The sequence below is a fragment of the Protomyctophum bolini genome (assembly GCF_963924005.1).
Source record: "Protomyctophum bolini genome assembly, chromosome: 9".
NCBI classification, from domain to species: Eukaryota; Metazoa; Chordata; class Actinopteri; order Myctophiformes; family Myctophidae; genus Protomyctophum; species Protomyctophum bolini.
In genome coordinates, this window is record NC_137870.1 from 3,798,347 (window position 1) to 3,816,002 (window position 17,656).

Sequence of the window (17,656 nt, forward strand, 5' to 3'; positions counted from 1 at the left end):
GCCTTTCTGTGTGGAGTTTGCATGTTCTCCCCGTGTCCCCTAGGGTAGGTACCCTCACAAAAACATGCAGTAATCCTGGTCTCTAAACTATACCTCCCCCTGGCCAGCCGGGGCGCCTGATGGAGGGGAAAGGAACTGGTTGGAATAACGTGTTCCTTCCACGCGCTACGTCCAACCAGGGAAACTCCTCCCTGTCAGGTGTAAAGGAGCAACTTGGTCACTCAGGCATGAAGGAAGCATGAGTTAAGTCCGTTGCTCTCCCCTTGTCCCCCATATATGGGGACTAGGTTGGTCTCCCCTTGTCCCCCATATATGGGGACTAGGTTCCCTTGTCCCCCATATATGGGGACTAGGTTGGTGGAGGGTGTGTAGAGCCAAGGATCACAGTAGATGATTGGCACAGGGGTGAAAAATGGGTTACAAAATCGTGGGATGAAAAATATATTTAAAAAAAATGAGAAGGCGAAGACAGTTGTTAGAATACTGGCAAAGGAGATATTCCCTACGTAGGTATGGTCTAGCCACGTCTTTGAATTCAGATGGAGGTCCGACATTCACAGCAAGGGTCACTATAGGTTGCTCTGTAAATATTTACAGATTGAATGGAAATATCATATTCCGTACCATCCGGAAAGTTCTTATTACCTATTCATTACAACAGATATGTATCACGATACCGTGGTTGACGATACGATACGTGGACGATATTATGGTTCATTATGGCGATACGATACGATTCAATGATTTGAAATTGATACTAACTATTACTATTTAACTAAAATACATTGACATTATTTTAAACTGAGTAATTAATCCCCTCTTTTTCTTTTATCTTCTAAAAAATGGCTAAATACCATGCACAAAAATGTAGTATTGATACAATAGAAAAACTATTCGATACAGATTATTTGCATTGTAAAACGACACGATACGATACACAATCAATGTTGCTGTTTTCAATTTTTCAATATACTTCGATTCATGAAATTAAAATAGATTTTTCGATGCAGTTACTACTTACTATAATCGTTATACACACCCCTATAGTAGAAAGTGTATTCATTGTTAGTTTTGTTAACCCATTCTGACCTGAGATCAGATTCATACGAGGTTTCCACTGGACACACACTGGTCTGATGAACCCATTCTGACCTGAGATCAGATTCTAAAAAAATGTCAGTCGTTCTTCGATTTTTCAAAAATAGCAGACCTACAAGCTCGTAGCGCGCCACTCGGTGGCGCGCTATGAGCTTGTAGATCTGCTATTTTTCAATAGCTAAAGCATAACATGATGCTAGCACCAACATGGGTTCCCGTTCAGAATGGGTTAACACGGAAAAGTTACTATAATGCCATTGAATTACACAACCAGTTTTTTGGTTTCGTGTAATGTGCCGTGTGTAGGTTTCTACAGTAATGAAATGTGCATACGTGTATACGTGTATACGTGCAGTATGTGTATGTGGTTTGTTCTGTTGCTTTACCACAGTATAGCAGGGGGAAGTTGTGGACAGGCAGACAGAGAACAGTACAAGGGTATTTGCATGCGTAGACACACATACTAAGGAACAGGCTTCACTTCACAAGGATATAAACGCATCATCATTGACTGACTGACTGACTGACAGGTGAGTTGTTACTATCATAATTGTCACATTATGCAACCATGTATACAACATATATTATCGTTTCCATATTAACTCAAATTATTATTTACTTTCTGAATATAGACACAGGATATTTTCAATGTGTTTATGGCACCATCTGCATGCCTTATAACTGAAATTGAAAATAACTGATCAGGAGTGAGCTGGTTATATTTCTAACTGTGTAATTGTGATATTTCTACTGTATGTGTTCCATGGTGGAAGCTGGTACTGTACAACATTTCAGACTGTATGAGAGTACGTACCGTACCTGCAATAGAGCCCATCAGTGTGTGAGCTAGTTTCTATTTATTTTTTAAAGTCTTTGTAGTATTTCTCCTCGCCCAGTATATTCCTGCTCAATTCTGGGATGTGCATGTCTTGTCTTACACTTTAAATGTAGGTCCAACATGTACAGTAAATGGTAAATACATAGAATGGTAAATGGTGCATTTATTATAGAGCATTTATCCAAGGCGCTTTACAGAGATCGTCCATTACATTCATGCACCGATGGTAACTATAGACTATAGACTTGGCTCAATTAAGGACCCTTCGACACTAAAATCTCTACCTCTGAACCACTGCCGTCCCACATGTCACTCTATTACATGTACAGTTGTGGTCATTATTACATAAAGACTGTAATACTGTACATTGTAAAATATGACTGACATATGACCGTTTCGTGGTTGGACAAAAATACTCTCTCTCTCTCCATCCACTACCATGTTTTTCCAGTTGCTTCATATTGATATTCCGTGCACTCAATTGGTATTTTATTGATTTGGTGTCAGTGTAGAGAGAAGACTTCCGCACACCCGGCAGGCAATTTGGAGCAGGTGCGATGATGACAGAGAGTATATACAATGTGAAAGGAGGGACATCCGCACACACTGCCACTTGCTAGTTCAGAGCATTTTATTGAGCATTTTATCAGAGCATGTTATTGAGCAACGTTGCTCAATAAAATTGAGCAACGTCATTGAGCAACGTTTGGGTCTTGCGACCTTCCTCAGGAAGAGCCTGCTGGTTAGTCAGTCAGGGACCATTCAGAAGGTTGAGTCCAAAGGGTGAATTGGCTTATTGTCGGTATATCAGCCAGTAACACAGGGGACGGGAGTCAGTCTGTCCCCGTAACAATGCACTGTAGACGGCTATAGACCCCTGGGAGATGGGTTGCCACCAAGGGGCCAGCTAGGCACTCCAATGTTGAAGCGCTGGTCCCTAGTGGTAAGAAGAAGGACTGCAGGCGGACCCGTGGATTCTTGACGAGGAAACCCCGTGCAACCGAGCGCCCAATGTAAAGCCCAGGTGCACTCTGGGTGCACTTCCGCATTTGGACACCAAAATTTGGTGTCCAAATGCGGAAGTGAAATGCTGAATCAGCGAAAAGACGGTACTTCCGGCAGCCTTCCGGGTGCTTCAAAACGCCACTGAGCAACTTCCACTGACATGAATAGCGGAGGGGGCGGAGCTTCGCGCTAGTTTAGTCTCTATCCTTTTAATACTCTATGGTTGCCACACCTGCCATTAGTTCCCAGTATACTTCCCGCACAACTTGCTACACCCAAGCCATGCTACTCATATATATACGCTGAGTTGGCGGTGCCCGGGATCGAACCCACGACCTTTGTGGTCCAACAGGCCGAGAGCTCTATTACCGACTGAGCTACTCGAATACGTAAGGATTTCCTATTGAAAAGAGAAACAATGAATGGACTCATACAAAAACACACCCTCTCCATATGAATCACTTATGACACTATAAGTGTGATGTATCTGCAGAGGCCATGTGCCCTCTGCCTGCATTTTCTTAGTTTAATTAGAACATTTCTGCGCGTCTATCTTTGGTCAGTTAGGTATAAGAGTCAGGAGGAGGAACTGCAACCAACAATTAAGTCCTGCTCTGGCTGCTCATTGTACCTAAAAATGTATTTACTGTAGAAAGTTCTGTTAAATGTTTGGATGGCCATCCCTGCTACTGAATAAAACGTACACTGTCTGCATTGTGTTTAGATTTTTGCGATAGATCTTTAAAAAAAAAAACGTATTTTAGCTTATCCCACATTTTTTAGGGGAAAACAATCTATATAGAAAATGCAAGAAAGATTTCTGCCATATAAAGTCAGAATTGTGAGATTAAATCTCATAGTTTTGATAATGATATATTGAACACTTCAACACATAAATATGCCTATCTGTATATTGCTAGTTGCTACATTAGGTTTATCCAGAATCATGCAGGCCCACCTTGTGGGAGTGGGAGGAGCCAACATGACCAACTTCCTGTCTTTTAACCAATCATTGGACACAAACCAGACAGCCTCCTGTGCTGTGGTTGACACCTCAGCCCATCCATTCTTCATGTTGGTGTGTGGTCTGGTGTTTCTGGTGAGTAGCGTTGTTTTCATCTATATTTTGAAAATTCCTCTAATCTGGTGTACAGGTGATGACATGCACATTACATGCATAATAGAAGGAGTGAAGGCGTTTTAATGAACTGGTGGGCGTGTCCACATAAAATCATGATTTTAACAAATACTGTACAGTACTTTTTTGGGAAAAGTTCTTCCTCCTTATATTATAATAATAATACCTGAGGATGTGTTAGGGTGGAAAAGAATTGTGGCACTCTACAGATAAATCTATTTATCTGTACATTTTCTGTCTCTGTATCTTGTCTCTTGCCATCACAGGTCGGCTTGGTCCTGAACGGATTCACCCTGAAGGTATATTTCTGTCACGCTGACCAGGGCCGGTCGGCCTCCAGCAGCGTGATGGTCTACCTGAAGAACCTCACCATCGCAGACTTCCTCCTCTGCCTGTGTCTGCCGCTCCGCATCTGCAACTACGCCTACAGCCACAACGCCACCGTCAGGATGGTCTACTGCACCGTGGGAGGCGCCACCTTCTACCTCAACATGTACATCAGCATGCTGTTCATGGGATACATCGCTGCCACCAGGTATACTGTCTGTCTGTCTGTATGGATTGGGATACATCGCTGCCACCAGGTATACTGTCTGTCTGTCTGGATGGATTGGGATACATCGCTGCCACCAGGTATTCTGTCTGTCTGTCTGGATGGATTGGGATACATCGCTGCCACCAGGTATACTGTCTGTCTGTCTGTCTGGATTGGGATACATCGCTGCCACCAGGTATACTGTCTGTCTGTCTGGATGGATTGGGATACATCGCTGCCACCAGGTATACTGTCTGTCTGTCTGGATGGATTGGGATACATCGCTGCCACCAGGTATACTGTCTGTCTGGATGGATGGATTGGGATACATCGCTGCCACCAGGTATACTGTCTGTCTGTCTGGATGGATTGGGATACATCGCTGCCACCAGGTATACTGTCTGTCTGTCTGGATTGGGATACATCGCTGCCACCAGGTATACTGTCTGTCTGTCTGTCTGGATTGGGATACATCGCTGCCACCAGGTATACTGTCTGTCTGTCTGGATTGGGATACATCGCTGCCACCAGGTATACTGTCTGTCTGTCTGGATTGGGATACATCGCTGCCACCAGGTATACTGTCTGTCTGTCTGTCTGGATTGGGATACATCGCTGCCACCAGGTATACTGTCCCAGGTATACTGGGGTCCCTGGAACAACATATTTTCCGATGGGAGTCAGCGGCCAATTACATATAATCTTTGGGGGTCCTTGACATGAAAATGCTCGAGAACGACTGACATAGAAACATGAGATTTTTCAGAAAAATATACTGTCTGGATTGGGATACATCGCTGCCACCAGGTATACTGTCTGTCTGTCTGTCTGTCTGGATTGGGATACATCGCTGCCACCAGGTATACTGTCTGTCTGTCTGGATGGATTGGGATACATCGCTGCCACCAGGTATACTGTCTGTCTGTCTGTCTGGATGGATTGGGATACATCGCTGCCACCAGGTATACTGTCTGTCTGTCTGGATGGATTGGGATACATCGCTGCCACCAGGTATACTGTCTGTCTGTCTGTCTGGATTGGGATACATCGCTGCCACCAGGTATACTGTCTGTCTGGATGGATTGGGATACATCGCTGCCACCAGGTATACTGTCTGTCTGGATGGATTGGGATACATCGCTGCCACCAGGTATACTGTCTGTCTGTCTGGATTGGGATACATCGCTGCCACCAGGTATACTGTCTGTCTGGATGGATTGGGATACATCGCTGCCACCAGGTATACTGTCTGTCTGGATGGATTGGGATACATCGCTGCCACCAGGTATACTGTCTGTCTGGATGGATTGGGATACATCGCTGCCACCAGGTATACTGTCTGTCTGTCTGGATGGATTGGGATACATCGCTGCCACCAGGTATACTGTCTGTCTGTCTGGATGGATTGGGATACATCGCTGCCACCAGGTATACTGTCTGTCTGTCTGGATGGATTGGGATACATCGCTGCCACCAGGTATACTGTCTGTCTGTCTGTCTGTCTGGATTGGGATACATCGCTGCCACCAGGTATACTGTCTGTCTGTCTGTCTGGATTGGGATACATCGCTGCCACCAGGTATACTGTCTGTCTGTCTGGATTGGGATACATCGCTGCCACCAGGTATACTGTCTGTCTGTCTGTCTGGATTGGGATACATCGCTGCCACCAGGTATACTGTCCCAGGTATACTGGGGTCCCTGGAACAACATATTTTCCGATGGGAGTCAGCGGCCAATTACATATAATCTTTGGGGGTCCTTGACATGAAAATGTTCGAGAACGACTGACATAGAAACATGAGATTTTTCAGAAAAATATACATTTAAAAAAATAGTTTTTTTTAATTTTGACGTCAGGCCAGCAGACATTTAAAAGTTACGATGGACTGTAAATAACATGTGATAACCCACACTGGGCTCATTCTGACCACCAGATATCTGAAGATCGTGCATCCTTTGGCATTCAAACCCCTGCAGAAGGTCCGCGTTGCGCGGGTCATCTCCGCGGTCACCTGGTGTTCTCTCCTGGCCCCGATGGGAGCCTACGTCACCATGTTCCTCCTGACCGTACAGCCCCTGCACTTACAGGGAGCTGGGAGCTGCGATGCTCTTCACGGCCGTCAGATGAGCCTGCTGTACAAAATCACCCACATGTAGGTACATTAGGTTAGAACTATGAGACCTAGCAGAACATGTCTGTCACCAGAGGGCGCAGCTGTATCACACAAAATAAAACACACACACACACACACACACACACACACACACACACACACACACACAAAACCGTAACTTTAAAAAAAACTTAACGTACCATTTTTTTTTAAGAAACTTAAAAAAAACGTACAAAAAAACACACGCACGCACACATAGACACTAAAAAGATAACTTTAAAAAAACGTAACTTTAAAAAAAAATCTTTAAAAAACCCACTAAATTTACGAGCTGCGTTTACTTGTCTTAGAACATTCTGTATACATAATAGTTCTCCACTCTGGTCCTGCATGGGAACCTAGAGAAACCGGCAGTCTTTTAAACCTATAAACTCAGCCTTGCGTGTCACAGGTCTGAACACAGGCTCCGATTACACTGCTTTAAACCAGCAGGAGTCTGCTTTTCCAGTGTTTCTTATTCATAGACAATGTCTGAGGGTTACGGTAAGCATGCGTAGTGATGCGTATAGGACTGAACCCCCAGTCTCACACTGTACTAAAATACACAACAACAATGCTAGAAGTGAGTCATTCAACGCAATAAACAAGCATGACGCCAATAGGATATAGTCTCAGACAACACACAAGAGCAATCAAAAACAAGAACAGCTAGATATAAGATGAACTAATAATTAGGGCCGGGACTTTAACGCGTTAATCGAGATTAATTAACTACAGAAAAATGTATCGCGATTAACTACAGATAAATGAATCGCACCTTTTTGTTTCCCCCATAATAAAGTAGTTTTTATTTGTTTTCTCATGCCCAGCCATGTAAAGCACATTTGAGTATTCATATACACACTGAAGACACTTTATATAGGCACTTGCTGCCTATATATATCACCTGCCTATATATCACTGTTGGGATAAAACGCATTTTTATATGGAGTTGTGTGCACTGGAAATAATAAAAAGTCCCCCCATTCTGTGTTGCCTATAGAACTGAAGGTCTGAAAAAAACAGTAACATTATGAAGTACATTCTTATTATATCCACACAACAACTCTAAGGTATATTAATGACAGTAAAATGTTGAAAATGAGTGGAATCCCGTAGTCACTATTCACTGGGATACCAAAAACATTTGAAAAAAAAGGTTTCTCACTGTTCTCGGGTTAAATATTGATATGCGATTAAAATGCGATTAATGCCTCTGATTAATTAGATTAATTATTTTAATCGAGTCCCAGCTCTACTAATAATGCATTTTTTTGGTCGGTCAATTCCATTCCGCTCCGTTCTCGTTTACAGTTTCTCAGCGGTCATCTTCGTCTCTGTCCTGGTCTCTCTCATCTACTTCTACCACGGGACGGTGCAGAGACTGGCGTTGGCCCAGAGGAGTCAGCCAGGGGGGGGAGGAGGAGCAGAAGGTGTCGGCGGAGCGTCGTCCTCGGGAACGCTAAGGCGCTGTAAGAAGCTGTCCCGCTGTCGGAGGAACATGCTGTTCCTGGTGGCCGTGTTCTGCGTGTGCTTCGTTCCGTACCACCTCGTGCGCCTCCCCTATGCCTTCCTGTCTAAGAGGCGCAGCCTGTGTCAGACCTTCTTCTACCTGAAGGAGTTCAGCCTCATGTTGTCGATTCTGAACATCTGCCTGGATCCGCTCATCTATTTCATCTTCTGCAAGGCCTTCCGGGCCCGGCTGAGCCTCAGCAAGAAGAAGAGGGCGTCCCAGGACTCGCAGCAGGACTCGAGCCGAGTGCTCACTGGGGAGAGGACAACCATGATGACAAGAGTGGAGAGGAAGTCTGACCATGAGGAAGGTTGAGAGTAACAGGCCTATTCATAGTGGTGAGGTGACCACCGCTCCGGTGGTGAGCTGACCCCCGGAGCTGAAATAACGTTGAGCGGTGGTGAGTAAAAACAGAGAGAAGGGCTGGGGCGGTGGCGGTGGTTTGCTCTTCACCGCGGCTCGTGACGTCATGTTGTAGTTCGGTGGTCACCTAGCCTGGAACTCACCTATGCTTTTTATGGCATAGGCAGCTCCCGGCAGGATCCGCCGGGAGAATATATGCGCAGCTGTGCGACATGAGACTAATTACTTAGAGCGACAGAGAGAGAGAGGAGCGTGTGTGTGTACATGTGTGCGTGTGTGTCAATTTTACAAAGGTGCAGACAATCAGAAATCAGCAGAGAGTGAGCAACGTTTGCGCTACTCTATGCCGAATTGAAGTGGACTCAGACCCAGACTTTTTTTTCCCCCCTGGAAATAAAAACGTCTGGGTTTCCGAGGCTAGTGGTCACCTAACCACCGAAAATCCAGACTATGTATGAGCCTTAAGATTGTAAAACGACACGATACGATCCATAATCAATGCTGCTGTTTTCATTTTTCAATATACTTCGATTCATGAAATTAAAATCGATTTTTCGATGCAGTTACTATTATCGTTACACACCCCTATAGTAGAACGTTACTTTTGTTAACACGGAGAAGTTACATACTATAATGCCATTGAATTACACAACCAGTTTTTTGGTTTCGTGTAATGTGCCGTGTGGAGGTTTCTACAGTAATGAATGTGCATACTGTACGTGCAGTATGTGTATGTGGGTTGTGCTGTTGCTTTACCACAGTATAGCAGGGGGAAGTTGTGGACAGGCAGACAGAGAACAGTACAAGGGTATTTGCATGCGTAGACACACGTACTTCACTTCACAAGGAAAACCTGCTTCATCTAGACGGGAGACACACACACACACATCAACATTGACTGACAGGTGAGTTGTTACTATCATATTGTCACATTATGCAACCATGTATACGTTTTTAGAACACCATAATATTATCGTTTCCATAATAACTCAAATTATTATTTATTTCTGAATAGACACATGAGGATATTTTCAATGTGTTTATGGCACCATCTTGCCTTAACTGAAATTTGAAAAAAAACTGATCAGGAGTGAGCTGGTTATATTTCTAACTGTAATTGTGATATTTCTATGTGTTCCATGGTGGAAGCTGGTACTAAAAGTCGGTTCGGCGCTGTAGAGCAGAGGTGTCGAACTCAACTTGGGGCGAGGGCCGCATTGGTCAAAAGGTCACTTGATGGGGGCCACAACCAGTTGCGGACGCATGCTCGATGTCTCAGTCAGTCACTGCTATATATATATATATATATATATATATATAATAAACAATGCAATAAGGATCCCCAACAAAACATTTGAAAGTAAAACATTTCAATTTGAAGTAAAGACATTACTTGTCTACCTGTTTACATCTGCTAATATGCAAAATATCTGCAGTACATATAAAACCCTATGACACAATCAGAAGCACCAATAAACCATTTGAATATAGAATAATTCAATCATCAGAATCATCTTTATTGTCACATCACAGTTTTACAAGTAAAACAGTAGGTGAAATTCGTTTTTTGTGCATTGTTACCATCATGTTACTTTTTTCAAGAAACAAAGAGAGGGATGAAGAGAGGGGGGGTTTGGGTTGAGTGATCAAGGCTTCACTTTAATTTGTAAATTAAGAAAAATTAAGAAAAAAATTATTGTATTTCATTATTGCCTTTATTGCATTTATGTTTAATATTGGTGTTCAGCTTTCCTACAGTGTAGAGCCTACAATGTGACGTCATTTGAGGTTCGGGGGGGGGGGGGGGGGGGGGGGGGGGGCGGGTACCGTGCTAAAGTCGTCTCTTCGGTGCTACTGAAAATTTCTGACGAGGCTCTACAGCGCCAAAACAGCGGTAAAATAGGAGTATGAATCGGCCCTCATTTAGGTATAAATAGAATGGTAAATGGTGCATTTATTCTAGAGCATTTATCCAAGGCGCTTTACAGAGATCGTCCATTACATTCATGCACCGATGGTATAGACTAGTCTTGGCTCAATTAAGGGCCCTACGACACTAAAAGCTCTACCTCTGAACCACTGCCGTCCCACATGTCACTCTATTACATGTAGCCTGCAGTTGTGGTCATTATTACATAAAGACTGTAATACTGTACATTGTAAAAATACATTGCAAAATATGACTGACATATGACCGTTTCGTGTTTGGACAAAAGTCCTCTCTCTCCCCATCCACTACCATTGAAATAACATGTTTTTCAGTTGCTTCATATTGATATTCCGTGCACTCAATATTGGTATTTTAAACTTGGTGTCATTAAAAAGGAACTTCACAGGCGCAGCACGGTGACTGGGCAAATCATCGTGTTGCAACACTTATACATACACGCACGCACACGTGTGGGGATTGAAAAACCATAAAACCTGGGTGATCTATTCTACTGTATGCTATCAAATTGTATGTTTATTCATGCAGCATAGTACTGTAGTATATTGGTGTTATAAGATGTATGTTATATTTTACCTATTGAAAAATAGCTTGTAGGTCTGCTATTTTTGAAAAATCGTGAAAATGTGGTGCAAATCTTTGAATATATATATTCTGTCAGAGCGATCGTTTTTAACTCAGTCTTTGCTTCACGGGGGGTCCCTGGAACAACATATTTTTATATTTTCAATTACATATATCTTTGGGGTCCTTGACATGAAAAACTTTAAGAATGACTGACATAGAAACATAGGCTTTTCAGAAAACGGACATTTGCAGAAATGTCTTCAGGTCTAAATGGGACCGGACCGCATCTCCATGATATGATCTACTGCACCACGGATATGTCAACATGAAGTTGAAATAGTTCTCTCTTTTTGTATCTTTTTGTCATCAGTTTCCTCCTTAAGTGAAAGAAAAGTAGTGTCAAAATATCTTTTGTATATTCGGCTTCAAAACAGGCCGTATAGTAGCTTTTCGTGCTGGGGGCCCTTTACCGTTTGTCGCAAAAACATGAATTTTGGGGGTTAAATCCCCTCCGAATTACTTACACATGATCTAACGTGTGACTTGAAATTGTAATTGGCTGGCAATATTAGTGGGAGGGGCATATATAAGACACTGTGGCAACCACACTCTGCAATTTTTTTAAATTGCGAATTTTCTAGTTTACACCAGTTAGGGAATAAGACCTGGTACTTAAGACATGCAAAATACAGCCCTATAAGTGTGATGTATCTGATTATGCAGAGGCCATGTGCCCTCTGCCTGCATTTTCTTAGTTTAATTAGAACATTTCTGCGCGTCTTATCTTTGGTCAGGAGGAGGAACTGCAACCAACAAGTCCTGCTCTGGCTGCTCATTGTAACTAATGTATTTACTGTAGAAATTTCTGTTAAATGTTTGGATGGCCATTCCTGCTACTGATTTTTTTTTTGCTTATCCCACATTTTTTAGGGGAAAACAATCTATATATAGGCCCTAGTCGAAAATGCAAGAAAGAATTCTGCCATATAAAGTCAGAATTGTGAGATTAAATCTCATAGTTTTGACAATGATATATTGAACACTTCAACACATATAAATATGCCTATCTGTATATTGCTAGTTGCTACATTAGGTTTATCCAGAATCATGCAGGCCCACCTTGTGGGAGTGGGAGGAGCCAACATGACCAACTTCCTGTCTTTTAACCAATCATTGGACACAAACCAGACAGCCTCCTGTGCTGTGGTTGACACCTCAGCCCATCCATTCTTCATGTTGGTGTGTGGTCTGGTGTGCCTGGTGAGTAGCGTTGTTTTTGGCATTTAGATTTTAGTTCTAGTTAAAGTCTCTTGAATAGTCTTCATTTTGTTTTAGTCACATTTTAGTCACCTGGAATGTTTTAGTGTTAGTCTAGTTTTAGTCGACTAAATATAAGATTTTAGTCGACTAAATCTACAGTTGATTTAGTCTGTTAAAATGTATTTTGGTGGACCTTGATGCCGTCGTAATGACTGTTTTTACACTTGCTGAAAATAGCTCACAATGCTCACAATGCGTCGCAACACACGCATTGTGAAAAGAATTGTGGCACTCTACATTTTCTGTCTCTGTATCTTGTCTATTGCCATCACAGGTCGGCTTGGTCCTGAACGGATTCACCCTGAAGGTATATTTCTGTCACGCTGACCAGGGCCGGTTGGCCTCCAGCAGCGTGATGGTCTACCTGAAGAACCTCACCATCGCAGACTTCCTCCTCTGCCTGAGTCTGCCGCTCCGCATCTGCAACTACGCCTACAGCCACAACGTCACCGTCAGGATGGTCTACTGCACCGTGGGAGGCGCCACCTTCTACCTCAACATGTACATCAGCATCATGTTCATGGGATACATCGCTGCCACCAGGTATACTGTCTGTCTGTCTGTCTGGATTGGGATACATCGCTGCCACCAGGTATACTGTCTGTCTGGATGGATTGGGATACATCGCTGCCACCAGGTATACTGTCTGTCTGGATGGATTGGGATACATCGCTGCCACCAGGTATACTGTCTGTCTGTCTGGATGGATTGGGATACATCGCTGCCACCAGGTATACTGTCTGTCTGTCTGTCTGTCTGGATTGGGATACATCGCTGCCACCAGGTATACTGTCCCAGGTATACTGTCTGTCTGTCTGTCTGGATGGATTGGGATACATCGCTGCCACCAGGTATACTGTCCCAGGTATACTGGGGTCCCTGGAACAACATATTTTCCGATGGGAGTCAGCGGCCAATTACATATAATCTTTGGGGGTCCTTGACATGAAAATGTTCGAGAACGACTGACATAGAAACATGAGATTTTTTTATTTAAAAATATATATATTTTTTAATTTTGACGTCAGGCCAGCAGACATTTAAAAGTTACGATGGACTGTAAATAACATGTGATAACCCACACTGGGCTCATTCTGACCACCAGATATCTGAAGATCGTGCATCCTTTGGCATTCAAACCCCTGCAGAAGGTCCGCGTTGCGCGGGTCATCTCCGTGGTCACCTGGTGTTCTCTCCTGGCCCCGATGGGAGCCTACGTCGCCATGTTCCTCCTTACCGTGAGGCCCCTGCACGTACCGGGAGCTGGGAGCTGCGATGCTCTTCACGGCCGTCAGATGAGCCTGCTGTACAAAATCATCCACATGTAGGTACATTAGGTTAGAACTTGTTGCGAACGCAGTGAGCACTAACTATGAGTCGTGCCAACAGGGCTGATGAGGTGGGAGGCTGGGGTTCAATCCAACAGGGCTGATGAGGTGGGAGGCTGGGGTTCAATCCAACAGGGCTGATGAGGTGGGAGGCTGGGGTTCAATCCAACAGGGCTGATGAGGTGGGAGACTGGGGTTCAATCCAACAGGGCTGATGAGGTGGGAGACTGGGGTTCAATCCAACAGGGCTGATGAGGTGGGAGGCTGGGGTTCAATCCAACAGGGCTGATGAGGTGGGAGACTGGGGTTCAATCCAACATGGCTGATGAGGTGGGAGACTGGGGTTCAATCCAACAGGGCTGATGAGGTGGGAGGCTGGGGTTCAATCCAACAGGGCTGATGAGGTGGGAGGCTGGGGTTCAATAGGGCTGATGAGGTGGGAGGCTGGGGTTCAATCCAACAGGGCTGATGAGGTGGGAGGCTGGGGTTCAATCCAACAGGGCTGATGAGGTGGGAGGCTGGGGTTCAATAGGGCTGATGAGGTGGGAGGCTGGGGTTCAATCCAACAGGGCTGATGAGGTGGGAGGCTGGGGTTCAATCCAACAGGGCTGATGAGGTGGGAGGCTGGGGTTCAATCCAACAGGGCTGATGAGGTGGGAGGCTGGGGTTCAATAGGGCTGATGAGGTGGGAGGCTGGGGTTCAATCCAACAGGGCTGATGAGGTGGGAGGCTGGGGTTCAATCCAACAGGGCTGATGAGGTGGGAGGCTGGGGTTCAATAGGGCTGATGAGGTGGGAGGCTGGGGTTCAATAGGGCTGATGAGGTGGGAGGCTGGGGTTCAATCCAACAGGGCTGATGAGGTGGGAGGCTGGGGTTCAATCCAACAGGGCTGATGAGGTGGGAGGCTGGGGTTCAATCCAACAGGGCTGATGAGGTGGGAGGCTGGGGTTCAATCCAACAGGGCTGATGAGGTGGGAGGCTGTATGGGGTTCAATCCCTGCTCCTGTAGCATCACTACACATGCGTATTGTTTTTGAATGTTCATTATGTCTTTATTACAGTGAATCTATAGGTATGTTTTCACAGGTGTTTTATTTTTCATTTAATTTACTCCCTTGGGTTGCAGCAACTCCTTTTCAAGGGGGTCCTCGGGGCACAACATACAACAAAACAATACAGCAACAAACGATAATGACATACACAAAGGCTCTTCCCCACCACAAACCCACTACATCAGTATACTCGTAAACCCAGAGTTTCATTGAAATAAATGAAATAAATAAAATACACAACAACAATGCTAGAAGTGAGTCATTCAACGCAATAAACAAGCATGACGTCAATAGGATATAGTCTCAGACAACACACACAAGAGCAATCAAAAACAAGAACAGCTAGATATAAGATGAACTAATAATTAGGGCCGGGACTTTAACGCGTTAATCGAGATTAATTAACTACAGAAAAATGTATCGCGATTAACTACAGATAAATTAATCGCACCTTTTTGTTTCCCCCATAATAAAGTAGTTTTTATTTGTTTTCTCATGCCCAGCCAGGTAAAGCACATTTGAGTATTCATATACACACTGAAGACACTTTATATAGGCACTTGCTGCCTATATATATCACCTGCCTATATATCACTGTTGGGATAAAACGCATTTTTATATGGAGTTGTGTGCACTGGAAATAATAAAAAGTCCCCCCATTCTGTGTTGCCTATAGAACTGAAGGTCTGAAAAAAACAGTAACATTATGAAGTACATTTTTGTGATGTCACTGAGATGTAGCCTACTTCATAATGTTACTGATTTTTTTTTCAGACCTTCTTATTATATCCACACAACAACTCTAAGGTATATTAATGACAGTAAAATGTTGAAAATGAGTGGAATCCCGTAGTCACTATTCACTGGGATACCAAAAACATTTGAAAAGAAAGGTTTCTCACTGTTCTCGGGTTAAATATTGATATGCGATTAAAATGCGATTAATCGAGATGAATTAACTACAAAGCCTCTGATTAATTAGATTAATTTTTTTAATCGAGTCCCAGCTCTACTAATAATGCATTTTTTTTTTGGTCGGTCAATTCCATTCCGCTCCGTTCTCGTTTACAGTTTCTCAGCGGTCATCTTCGTCTCTGTCCTGGTCTCTCTCATCTACTTCTACCACGGGACGGTGCAGAGACTGGCGTTGGCCCAGAGGAGTCAGCCAGGGGGGGGAGGAGGAGCAGAAGGTGTCGGCGGAGCGTCGTCCTCGGGAACGCTAAGGCGCTGTAAGAAGCTGTCCCGCTGTCGGAGGAACATGCTGTTCCTGGTGGCCGTGTTCTGCGTGTGCTTCGTTCCGTACCACCTCGTGCGCCTCCCCTATGCCTTCCTGTCTAAGAGGCGCAGCCTGTGTCAGACCTTCTTCTACCTGAAGGAGTTCAGCCTCATGTTGTCCATTCTGAACATCTGCCTGGATCCGCTCATCTATTTCATCTTCTGCAAGGCCTTCCGCGCCCGGCTGAGCCTCAGCAAGAAGAAGAGGGCGTCCCAGGACTCGCAGCAGGACTCGAGCCGAGTGCTCACTGGGGAGAGGGCAACCACGATGACAAGAGTGGAGAGGAAGTCTGACCATGAGGAAGGTTGAGAGTAACAGGCCTATTCATAGTGGTGAGGTGACCACCGCTCCGGTGGTGAGGTGACCACCGGAGCTGAAATAACGTTGAGCGGTGGTGAGTAAAAACAGAGAGAAGGGCTGGGGCGGTGGCGGTGGTTTGCTCTTCACCGCGGCTCGTGACGTCATGTTGTAGTTCGGTGGTCACCTAACCACCGAAAATCCAGACTATGTATGAGCCTTAAAGGACAACTTTAGTTTTTTTCAACCAAGGTTCATGTTTTAGTTTGTTATTAGATAAAGTAAAAGATGAGTGTTAATCTTTTTTCATTTGCTGCTTTCTTTCGTTTTAGGCAATTTATCTGTTTTTGACAGGGGGGCATTCGAGCATGGGTCTAAAATTCTAAATATGTATTTTTTAACACAATTTTATGGTGATTTCTTTTTTTATGGTTTACTATAGTCCTAATAAAGTCAGGAAATCTGGCCACAGAAGATCACAGGATCTACTGAATGTGAAGGTAGCCTACTGGGGGAAGGCTTATACTGTGTGTATCAATATGTAAGTTTGTCACATTCAATAGATCCTGTGATCTTTTGTGGCCAGATGTAATTTCCTGGCGTTTATTAGGACTATAGTAAACCATAAAAAAATTAATCACCATAAAATTGTGTTAAAAAATACATATTTAGCCCCATGCTCGAATGCCCCCGCCCCCTTGTCAAAAACTGCTAAAATCCCTAAAACGAAAGAAAGCAGCAAATGAAAGAAAATGAACACTCACCTTTTAGTTTCTCTAATAACAACCTAAAACATGAACCTTGGTTCATGTTGTCCTTTAAGATTTTTGCCCTGAAACTAAGATGAGCCAGTGTCCTTATAGCCTCTGATAGAAGGACCACACGTGTTGAACTGTGTCAGTCAAACTGTTGCTGTCATGGGCACAAACGTTCATAGAGAAATGTCTTACCTGAGCATATTTGTTCATGGAACATATAGGGCTCCATTTTCGTCACCACTTACCCTTATCCCTAAACTTCTTTGCCTATTTTTTTTACTATTTTGACTACATTGAGCTCACAACGTGTCAATGTAGATTGGCTAGTTGAACTATTCAAAAATAGTTCAACCAAATTATTTTGGCAAATTATTTTGGCAAATTATTTTGGCAAATTATTTTGGCAAATTATTTTGGCAAATTATTTTGGCAAATTATTTTGGCATTGAGCCCCATTATACATT

General features: G+C 43.8%; 2 protein-coding genes across 2 annotated transcripts; both read left to right on the forward strand.

Annotated features, from left to right (window-relative positions):
• Positions 1–3,887: 3,887 nt before the first annotated feature.
• Positions 3,888–8,620, forward strand: LOC308321265 (P2Y purinoceptor 14-like; the record flags this gene model as incomplete). Its single annotated transcript, XM_080772104.1, has 4 exons — positions 3,888–4,040; positions 4,346–4,614; positions 6,552–6,770; positions 8,085–8,620. The coding sequence occupies 4 exons, from the start codon at positions 3,888–3,890 to the stop codon at positions 8,596–8,598; spliced, it is 1,155 nt and encodes a 384-aa protein (XP_080628230.1). The 3' UTR covers positions 8,599–8,620.
• Positions 8,621–9,492: 872 nt separating this feature from the next.
• Positions 9,493–16,446, forward strand: LOC308321266 (P2Y purinoceptor 14-like; the record flags this gene model as incomplete). The annotated part of the gene is made up of 5 exons (XM_080772105.1): positions 9,493–9,551; positions 12,243–12,421; positions 12,756–13,024; positions 13,587–13,805; positions 15,933–16,446. The coding sequence occupies exons 2-5, from the start codon at positions 12,269–12,271 to the stop codon at positions 16,444–16,446; spliced, it is 1,155 nt and encodes a 384-aa protein (XP_080628231.1). The 5' UTR covers positions 9,493–9,551; positions 12,243–12,268.
• Positions 16,447–17,656: the final 1,210 nt, after the last annotated feature.